Source organism: Mirounga leonina, unplaced genomic scaffold (genome assembly GCF_011800145.1).
Source record: "Mirounga leonina isolate KUSES-001 unplaced genomic scaffold, KU_Mleo_1.0 Mir_224, whole genome shotgun sequence".
NCBI lineage: Eukaryota > Metazoa > Chordata > Mammalia > Carnivora > Phocidae > Mirounga > Mirounga leonina.
Window position 1 is genome coordinate 14691579 of NW_023270615.1, and position 11054 is coordinate 14702632.

At 47.9% G+C, this 11054-nt stretch overlaps 1 protein-coding gene across 1 annotated transcript in view; it reads left to right on the forward strand.

Annotated features, from left to right (window-relative positions):
* SLC1A1 (solute carrier family 1 member 1) overlaps positions 1 to 10741 on the forward strand; it is a 73351-nt gene extending 62610 nt beyond the window's left edge. Inside the window, exons 10-12 of the mRNA XM_035029140.1 lie at positions 79 to 273; positions 6314 to 6448; positions 8558 to 10741. Of these exons, the coding sequence (XP_034885031.1) occupies positions 79 to 273; positions 6314 to 6448; positions 8558 to 8804 (577 nt within the window). The 3' untranslated portion in view covers positions 8805 to 10741. The remainder of the gene's footprint in view (positions 1 to 78; positions 274 to 6313; positions 6449 to 8557) is intronic.
* The last annotated feature ends 313 nt before the right edge of the window (positions 10742 to 11054 follow it).

An 11054-nucleotide genomic window follows, 5' to 3' on the forward strand; every position in this document is an offset into this window, starting at 1 on the left:
TGGCATAGAAGTGTCTCTTCAGACAGGGATTGAGCTCCAGCGTTAGACCATAGGTTCCTTTCTCTTTCTGTCCCACAGTTCAGCCACACTGCCGGTCACTTTCCGCTGTGCTGAAGAAAAGAACCAGGTGGACAAGAGGATCACCAGGTTCGTGCTGCCCGTGGGAGCTACGATCAACATGGACGGGACAGCTCTCTACGAGGCAGTGGCGGCCGTGTTCATTGCACAGTTGAACGGCCTGGACTTGGGCATCGGGCAGATCATCACGATCAGGTAGGGCACGAGGTTGCACTTGTGCTCATTTCTGTTACTGGAATTGTCTCAAGGAAAAATCGCCTGTGGGGGAAAGAAAATAAATCGCCTGTGAAGGGAGATCAGGAATGGTCCACTGGTGGATTGATTTTCTTGGTCTACAAAGCCGCTTCCCAAGATTACACACAACTTTATTACAGGAAGTGGAGTTGTGGTCTGTAGGATTTCTGCTTCAGGGTCTGGAGAGCCAAAGGCATCACTGTTCTCGGTTCAGCATACCCACTGGGTGCTAGGCACACAGCGGATACCACGGATTCAAGGTAGAATAAGGGCCTGCTTTCAGGGGCTCCCCAGTATGTAGGGGGATCCGGATATCTAAATAAATGGTGGGGGGTGTGATAAGAGCTATCATGGAGGTTTGAGGGGGCACGGAGGGCACCAAAGAAGGAAGGGAAGGTGAGGAGAGCCTTCCTGGAGAAGGGGAAGGTTTAGTTAAGGTTCAGAAGAAGAATAAGAATTTAGTAAGAAAAGAAGGAACCTAAGAGCATCTGGGATAAAAGGACTAGCTTGTACAGGGGATCGTGATATAACCACGGCCTCGTTACAGTGGACAGATTATTGGATGTGGCTGCATAGAGTACAATGTGGAGAACATAGAGAAACAAGAGGGCAAGGATCATCTCATGAAACCTTCATGGGATGTGCTCATGGAAGGGGCTCAGACAGTCATAACATGGAAGATTCAAATCAAAACAGATTTGAATTTTTAAAGGATAACTTGGCAATACAGTGGATGGACTGGATGGGAACAGGAACATAAGCTGGAAGACTAGTTAGGAGATTACTGCAGAAGTCCAAGTAAGGAATTAAAAGGCCTACATCAGGGGTGCCTGAGTGGCTCAGTCGGTTAAGCGTTTGCCTTTGGCTCAGGTCATGATCCCAGGGTCCTGGGATCAAGTCCCTCATCAGGCTCCCTGCTCAGCGGGGAGTCTGCTTCTCTCTCTGTTCCTCTGCCCCTCCACCCCACTAGTGCTTGCTCTCTCAAATAAATAAAATCTTTAAAAAAAAAAAAAAGCCTACATCAAGGCACTGTCACTGAGGATGGAGAAGAGCTAACAAATTCAAGAGGCATCAGTTGGATTCAGAGTGAGGGATGGGAAGGGGGGCGGTTAGGATGACCTCCAGGATTGGCAGATGGTTCTGGACTGGTGAATGGTGGTTACCAGAACGAGACTAGTGGAAGAGAAGCAAGCACAGGTGGGAAAATAAAGAGCTTATGCTTTTTGCCACGTTGAATTTGAAATGCTTTCAGGATATCAGGTGGGAACTCTGCAGTGAGAAATGTGCAGATATGGATGTCAGAGGCATCAGGGGGAGGGCGGTCATCAAGCACGTGATTACAAGTCAGTCATCCATGTTTGAGTCTTAGCTTCACCATGATTAACAGTGACCTTGGCCAAGGTACTTGAATTCTATAACCTTCTGTTTTCTCACCTGTAAAATATGGATAATGATAGTACCTACATTCTATGCAAGTAGTGATAGTTAAGTCCGTGCACGTAAAATGCTTCAAACAGTGTGTACATAGCACTCAGGGGATGCTGAGAATGTTGGGATGACGTTACATAGAGAGGGTTTGTGCCAAATAGAAGAGGACTAAGAACTGAGCCCTAGAAAATCCTAGTATTAGAGGCAGGCAGAGGAGGGGAGAACCAAGAGGAAGACCAAGAAGGAACAGAAAGGTAGGAGGAGAGCCATCACGTCATGGAAGCCCTGAGAAGAGAGATCTCCAAGGACGAAACACTCAACAGAGCCCGATACTACAGAGAATTCTACTCAAATGAAGACTGAAATTGTCTACTCAAGTAGATGCTGAAAATGTCATTAATGAATTTTGCCAGCATTGTTGCTCTAAAACAGTCCTGTTCAAGATGGTAGCCACCAGTCACACAGGTTGGACAGAGCAGACACAGGAGGTTCCATCATTGTAGAATTAGGTTCTGTCATGGAAAATTCTACTGGACAGCGCTGCTTTGCAGGGATGGGTTGGGTTTAGAGCTAATCCGGAGACTTTCATTCAGTTTAGAGCGGAAGTTTACAAGTAAACTTGGTCCCTCGGCCTACACAAGGCTGGATCTGGCCTTTCTGAGTTAACTCACTCTTGCATCCCTGGTCCTTGGGACAGGCATAAACTGCAGGCGTAAAGTAAGTTCTAACAGTGTTCTAATACAGTATATTTTTAAGTCTTCCCCAACCCTAAATCATGAAGTAAGTACTTAGTGCCGTTGGCTTGAAGCTAACTGAAGACAAATGCCAACTAGACCATTGGCACATCAGCTGGGAAACTGTCTCTGTACTTCGTGGTCTATAAAGTGTCCGTGGCTTAAGAGCTGAAAGAGCTTGAGGAAAGTCCTGTAGTTTGAACAGCAGTGAGTGTGTTAAAATCGAAACCTTGCATCGTGCCTGAGAAAGCTCCGCAACCACCTGGGGTCCAGTGCTTGTCACTTTGGTCCTTCCAAGTGCCCTTGGCCACCTCCCTCACCATGGCTGTGGGAGCCAGTCTGCCCTGGACTGATTTCCGAGAGGTGCCCGTTGGTTTGGGTATTTGCCACTTTGTGGTGAAGCCCCTCCCCCTCCCTCAGTCATGAGTTCCCTAGATCTTTCTAACCTTGTTTTTTTGTTAACCTGACTGCTAGACAAATAAACTTTGGGCAGAGAGGCTAAATAATTCACATCAAAACCTGTCCCACTTACCCCCCTCCCCCCTCCCCCCGCTCTGGTGTATTTTTTTTTTTAAGATTTTATTTTTAATTAATCTCGACACCCAACATGGGACTCAAACTCATGACCCCGAAGATCAAGAGTCACACGCTCTCCCGACTGTGCCCGCCAGGCACCCCTGTATCCTTAAATCAGACTTGCTGATAAATAACCACTGGCCCAGAGCCAACAACCACAACTGTGAGACCCAGAGTAATCACTGACCTAAAATTTAAAATCCTCTCTGGCTCTGCCTGGGACAGAATGAAGTAATAAACATGGTTTTTCCCTTCACAAGTTACAGTTGCGGCTCATGCGGCTGATGGTTAGAGACCCATAGTTCTCCTTCTGTGGCCCGTTTGGCCCGACATCAAAGAAACGTAGGCGCCATCCACCCAAGACAAACCCTTTTGTGGTTTTATCATAATATTCAGTAATCAAAGGTTATGACTGATTGAAAATAGGATAAATATGCTTAAAATGAAAGATGATGACTGGATTTGAGGCCTGGAGGAGGAAAGGAGCAAGTTGTGGGGTTTTGTAGCAATGAAGGGTGATCCCAGGGGCAGCACGGGTGGGACCAGCGGCTGCTGACGTAGCAGAAGTGGCCTCAGTGTGGAAGGATCTGATGCGGCCAGGTGCTGTCCTGGATGGATGCCCTCCACATCCTACCTCAGTTCATCTTCATGACGCCCCGCAACATGGTCTCCCCATCCCCCAGGCAAGAACGGAGATCCAGAGGGAACTTGCCTAAGGATGTGCTGCTACTGAAAACAGGTCTTTCTGACGCTCAAACCTCTGCAGGCTTCAGTTCACACCCCAGGCCCAGCCTGGATGGGACCTGAGCTAAGTGTCCTGTCCGAAAACTAGATCTCAACGCCAGGAAAGAACTTTCTACCGGTGACTATTGTGTGTTCGTCTGTGAAAACCCTCTGAAGACAAAGTCGAATATATTCAAGCCGAAGGAATAGGTTTTTATATTTTTCCCCGTTCTGAAGATTTATAGTTCCCAGTCTCAGACCAAAGCCAGTCAAATGGCTGAAGTTTAGGAAGCAAGGTCAAGGCTCCAGGGCAGAGTTTTCTTTGACGAAATGGGTTTTGAGTTTTGAGCCCAGCCACAGGCCAGAGGGACGTGGTTAACCATGATGTGTTGGGACTTCCAAAAGGGATCCGTGGTCACGGGCACAAATCACTTCTGGCAGAGAAAACCCCCTGTTGCATTCAGTTTAAATTTTTTGTTCAACCAGCATTGAAATAAACTTAGGTTTTCCAAAGAGTACTTAAGTCAGAACAGATCTAAAGGATTCTGTAGGCCTGAAACGTTTCGAGGAATTGGGACAGCCCAGAAATCTTTAATTTACTGTAAATTGGTGGCCACAGCAGCTGAAGGAAAACACACTTGTCGAAGAATGCTGGCCTGTGTTTGACCGTACCCTCCAACACCATCTGTAGCACACGGAGAGGCAGATGAATGAGTCATGGAATCAGCTTCGTTCGAACTCTGAGGCTTTTGAGCCCACAAGAATATAGATTTGTGGACAGAATCAGGGATTCTTCCAGTTTAAATGGACAGTTTCTACATCTTCACCTTTCAACCCAGTGGCCTCTTTGGACTAAGGATGAGAATAGGTGTCCAAAACATAGAGTGGGTGTCCTTTCAAGTTCATTCAAAATTCAGGGGCTTCTCAGGGCATGGTGAACCCTTGTTTCCTCCAAAATGACCAGATCTATTTTTTTCCTTTTTTTAATTTAAATTAATTAGCATATAATGTATTATTAGTTTCTGAGGCAGAGTTCAGGGATTCATCAGTTGCATACAACACCCAGTTCTCATCACATCACATGCCGTCCTTAATGCCCATCCCCCAGTTACCCCACCTCCCAACCCACCTCCCCTCCAGCAACCCTGTTTGTTTCCCTGGAGTTAAGAGTCTCTTATGGTTTGTCTCCCTCTCTGATTTTGTCCTATTTGATTTTTCCTCTCTTCTCCTATGATCCTCTGTTTTGTTTCTTAAATTCCACATATCAGTGAGATCATATGATACATGTCTTTCTCTGATTGACTTATTTCGCTTAGCATAATACTCTCTAGTTCCATCCACATCGTTGCAAATGGTAAGATTTCCCTTTTTGATGGCTGCATAATACTCCATTGTATATATATACCACATCTTCTTTATCCATTCATCTGTCGATGGACATCTTGGCTCTTTCCACAGTTTGGCTATTGTGGACATTGCTGCTATAAACATTGGGGTGCACATACCCCTTCAAATCACTACATCTGTATCTTTGGGGTAAATACCTAGTAGTGCAGTTGCTGGGTCGTAGGGTAGCTCTATTTTCAACTTTTTGAGGAACCTCCATACTGTTTTCCAGAGTGGCTGCACCAGCTTGCATTCCCACCAACAGTATGAGAGGGTTCCCCTTTCTCTGCATCCTCGCCAACATCTGCAAAATTACCAGATTTAAATAAGGATGATATTTTCGATGAAAACCAGCACATTCCAAAGACAAGAATCCCTAGCGCCACATTTTATCTGCCCAGGAGGGATCTTTTTAAATACACAGTAATGAGGTTCATCTGACTGCCTCTCTCGGTTCCAGACCTCACTTCCATTTGCAGAAAGTGCATCCACTGGCAGAATGGAGCAGTCAGGAACAAACGCTTGTACCTCGGGCAGGAGGCATGGCTGCCCCTCAGTTCAGGGCCGTGGAGGGCAGCTCCCAGAGGCCAGGAGTCTTGTGATGTCAGGAAAGTGCATAAAACCTGCTTGATCGCTGCCCCTTCCTTCGCCTTCACCTGAAATACACTGCCCATCTACATGTACACCCTCCCTCTGACAGGCCTTCAAGGCAACATCAACTCCGGGCACATATGAGATGCCGATGAGTGATTGGCCTGGTGAGTAGGTGGACGCAAGGAGAAGGGAATCAGGGAGAGAGGTCACTGGCACTGAAGATGACGGATGCCTGCAGGGGTCCCTAATGCCTTTTGCGCACACCCCGGTTGGTGGACTCCTGCCTTCCTCTTGAATATCCCTCTTGCCCATTCTTTGCCCCTCGGGCAGTTCTTCCCTTCCTGGCGTTAGACAGATTTGCCGTATCTCCCCCCACTGGAAGGAGATCGACACCCCCCCCCCCCCGGTCCCCCACAGCTCTCCAGGGAGGCCGAGCTGATGCTCAGCAGAGGATAGATTCTACCCGGCCCATCTGGGGACACAGCAGTAACAGCCTGCGGGACTAACGGTTTCGGGAGACGGGGTCTAACTCCTTCTGCACCGCTGTGTTTTGGCTGCAGCATAACAGCCACAGCCGCCAGCATCGGAGCTGCCGGGGTGCCCCAGGCCGGCTTGGTGACCATGGTGATCGTGCTGAGTGCCGTGGGGCTGCCCGCAGAGGATGTGACCCTAATCATCGCCGTCGACTGGCTCCTGTGAGTTTGGGGTAGACGCAGTGCCTCGGCCGGCTGGGGAGGCGGACCCCCCGCCCTGCGGGATCTGCAGTCTGTCACCATCCTGTCCTCACTTGGCCTAATGAGCCATCTGTTGATGCTTTAATGTCCCTCTGACCAGGCCATCTGATAACGTGCTTAAAAATTAACTCCTCGTCAACTCTGGTGGTGACTTTAAAGGGCCGGTGCTCTCCATTAGAGCATTCATACCTGCTAATGCTCAAGGATAGGAGGTGGGTGTGGGGGGGACACGCATACAATACTAGGGTGAGGAAGCTGGACAAGGTCCCAGACTGTCCAGACCCCAGAGGCTCCCCTCGCCTCTCCGGGCCCTGGGTCAGCCTCACTGGTTTAGAACTGCCTGCTTCGAAGGCAGCCCATCTCCCGGAGACCTTCAGCATCGTCAGGGGCGGGGGCATGAGCAAAGGCTTTGGGGTGAGACGGGCTTGAGTGTGAATCCCTGTTCCGTGTCTCAGGGGCTGTTTGGCCTGGAGCAAGTTCCCTAGCTTCTCCGAGGCCCAGTTGCCTCATCTGTGAGATGGGAAAGATTCTGCGTATTTCATTAGGTGGGTGCAAGGACTGAGCTAATGTGAGCAGAGTGTCTAGAACAGTGTCTGGCGGCTAATATGTGCTCACTAAATGGCAGGTTTTATTGTTACGATTAGAATGGACAGTTCACGTCTCAATCGACAGTTCTCTCTCTCTCACACACACACACACAGAGGGCTGAGGAACATAGCGGAACATCTGGGCAGGAATATGCCTTGTGTGACCCCCCCCCAAGGTTCAAGTTAGAATGAACTTGGGGTCCCTGGCTTTATCCTTAATACCCACTCTGTGCACTGGTCTTCCCGCAGCTCGGTCTGGCTCTGTCCCCCGGCCATCGGGGGCACACATGGCTCCATGTGGAGCCTTTACTCAGAACCAGCCCGGGGTTCCCGGGGCGTATGGTGCTGGGTGGTTTGCAAGTAGTAGTTGACGTGATGAAGATACAGTCACCCCCCAGAAGGCAAAAGCTCCGGAAGGCAGGCCGTGTAAGGCCCCCCAGCAGCTGGCTGGTTCTGCAGGCCCCCAGCTGAGGTGGCCCCTTTCTTGCCAAGACACCCTATCACTGAGGCAAGTGCTTCGAGTTTTCTTTCTAGTGATGAGGGTGGGTTTGCACTCGTCTCCTTTCCCTGATCCTTCCTGGAACCGGTGACCTTCAGTTCCAAGATACCGAGAGAAGTCAAAGGTCCGGTCTGGTCCGTGGGATGAAAAGGCACTGGTTGGTTCATACCAGGGTCTAGTTCAGTCCATGGCCTCGTTCTAGATCACAGCAGGGCATCCAGAATGGGGCTAGATAAACACTGTTGGCCTCTTCTGTCCTGCAGAGGTCGTTCTCACGAGAAAGTGTTCATGTTCATGTTCCCGGCAGTGCCCCACGGTCCTCTCACCAGGATGCCTTCCTGCCGCAGCATCTCCTCCAAGCCGTGTGGAGCTCAGGCTGGCCCAGGGTGCCACAGGGAGGAAGCCGCTCCTCAGCTGGTCCGAGCTTTCTGGGCCTGTGCTCTGTGGTGTCCCTGCTGGCTTGCTTGTAGAGTGATGCAGTGTGGCAGAGAAATGACTGTACCAGGGACACTCAAACACACAGGGACACTCGGCTGCACCCCCAGACACACACTCCCCCTCGGCATGTACACCACCCACAGGATCCCCTCTACTTAGCCGAGAGCGAGCCTGGAAATGCCCCAAGGCAGAGGGTAGGCATTGAAAGGCTTGTTCAATTCTGACCCTTCCTCAGCTCCCCCAAAATAGCTGCGAAGACTTCACATTTGTTTGGGAGGGGAGGATGGAATTTTGGGAGACTGGTGCTGGATGTAGGAGGGTCATTGTGACTTCCTGAGGGCACACACCCGGGGGGCCCATTTGCTCATTCTCTACTTGTGTGAGCCCCCTTCTGCCCCAGGCCTGTGACGAGAGCAGCCTCTGATCCAGCCACGAGGACGGCACTTTCTCCGTTTGCTTAATTCATACCTGAATGCTTCAGATCCTTTTCTCTCTCCAGTGGCAACTGGAACTGAACTGCAGGCCTCCTGTCTCTCTGTTCCCCAGGGACCGGTTCAGGACCATGGTGAACGTCCTCGGTGACGCGTTTGGGACAGGCATTGTGGAGAAGCTGTCTAAGAAGGAGTTAGAGCAGATGGATGTTTCATCGGAAGTCAACATCGTGAACCCCTTTGCCTTGGAATCCACAATCCTGGATAACGAAGACTCAGATACCAAGAAGTCCTACATCAACGGAGGCTTCGCCGTAGACAAGTCTGACACCATCTCGTTCACCCAGACCTCACAGTTCTAGGATCCCTGGCTTCACAGGACCAGGAATGATGAAGGACAGCTCCATGAGAGTCATCTCTTAGCAAATTCAAACATTAAATAAGAGAAGAACACTAATGGCCAACTGTACATTTGACTTGATATATAGACTTCCAGATTATTTTCTATATTTGGATTCACAGCTTTCACTCTCCGGGTTCTGGGATTTGGGGGTGGGGTAACATGAAAGAAAATAGATTAAAAGGAAAGCTGGATCCATGTCTGGATTGTAAAAATTCTATGAGAGACGAAGTTTGGAAGTAGATGGAGTAGTAACTGTTGGATTAGGACATGGATATGAAAGAAAAATTGCTTTCTCATACACAGTCCAGTGTTTTAGGTTTTTTTAAAAAAAATACTCTTATTGATTACAAATTTTTACTCAAGCTTTCTATTGGCATGGATTTCCTTTGACCTCTCACATTTTTCTAGATTATAATGCATATAAACACCTCTCCCCCATCAACGTGCCAAATTGTCCATTTTTAACTCATCTCCAGCCAATTTCAAAGTAACTGCTTTGAAAGAAAACAGACCAGCACAGTTCTGCAATCAGAGTTTTAAGATGGGTGTGGGGTTTTGTGGGAAGGGTTCTTTTTTCAATGTACTGTATTGGGACACTGGTAACTAGTAACCCAGTGTTCAGTATAGACCTAGATAGATAGCTATATGTGTATATATTTATTATTTTCATATAAGTTGCCAGACAGAGATCAGAATTGAACTGTCAATGTGAAATAAAGAGCTCTCCTTGTACTTGAATAATAACTACGATCTCAATCCAGATCTGCTTTGGGGCTTATCCATACTCCTGCCTCATGAGCACGAGAATGAAAAATCATGTTGTCTGATTGTTCCGCGTCTGTGTGTCAGCCTCAAAGCAGACATGTCTTATACTCCAAGGTGGCTTTGCCATTCATCTCCAACTCCCAGGCTCTACTGCTGGGAGGGAATCCATATCAGCTCTGTGTAAGGTGGTATACAAAGGTGTCACGCACATAAGGCTGGATGTGTTTTTATCCAACTGGAAGGCTTCATTCTTCCAAGGTCAATTATACCCACTTAAAAATGACAGGACTTCGCCCTTTTGTACCTCTCAGGGCCCAAACCACAGTGGCAAGCTACCAGCTAAGTTGTATTTGAACATGGGTTTGATGGATTGAACAAGTCACATTGGCCAGAAGAAGCACGGTCCCTACCCTGGATTCTTGCAGAGTTAAGTCCCACAATATGAGACATTGGTTATCAGTGGTTCAGGGAAATTCTTCCATTGTACGAAACTCGTCTCCTCAAGGGGGGATTGTTCCAACTAGTAGTCTAGTCATCTCGGCCCTGCTCCTTACCATCCATTTCCTGTCATTCTTCTGCTAATTTATGAAGGTAGTTTATTAAAAATCTGTGCTTCAGCTCTCTTGTAAATAACACTTAACATAAAAACTTGTATTTACACCGAGATCCAAAATAGTCCCGTTTCTGCAGTATTGAGTAGCCAATTTCAGCCTGTGCTTTAGTATTTAAGAAACCAGACACTGTGCCAGAGATCATGGGAAAGTAAATAAATGTTCACTATTGACCACCCATACCTGAAATCTAGAAGAGAATGGTACTGGATTGTCGTGCAAACACCATAAATGTGGACCAGTGATTGAATATGAGTTTTAAAATGCAGGTATCGATGGTGTGCATTGGAAGTCCATCTAAATGTCGACGCAGTTGAATCCATCATTTGTCATGGGCTGAAATGTCTTACCCCCTTGGCCTTGGCTCAGATCTGAGGCACGAGAGTTGGCAGAGCTGTCCGTGAGCTGCAGGTCATCCTTCTTTTGGAGCGAGTTTGTAACCAGCATCTTAACACACTGTGCTGTTAACTCATAAAAGAGAAGTGTTCCATTTCAGTCTCAATAAATACTTCCAGCCTTCCTCCTTGCCAGCCTTGTTCTTCCTTTATCTATTCTTTCATCTCATTTACTCAGAAGGGGTGTGGGAAGGTGGAGACGTGGTCAGTTGACTCAGATGGGAAACGGATTATTGTTTTCAAAACTGTTTACACTCAAGGATAATAAAGCAGGGCTTGAGGAAAAGTAATCTGATTTTCCACGTGAATCCATGGGGATGATAAGACTGAAATACAGTGCCCTAAATGATGAACAGTTCGTCCATATTTTATCACTGAGAGGAAAGGGAAGGTATAATTTGGCTAGAAATTCCTATACTGGGAGGGAGTCCTAACTCC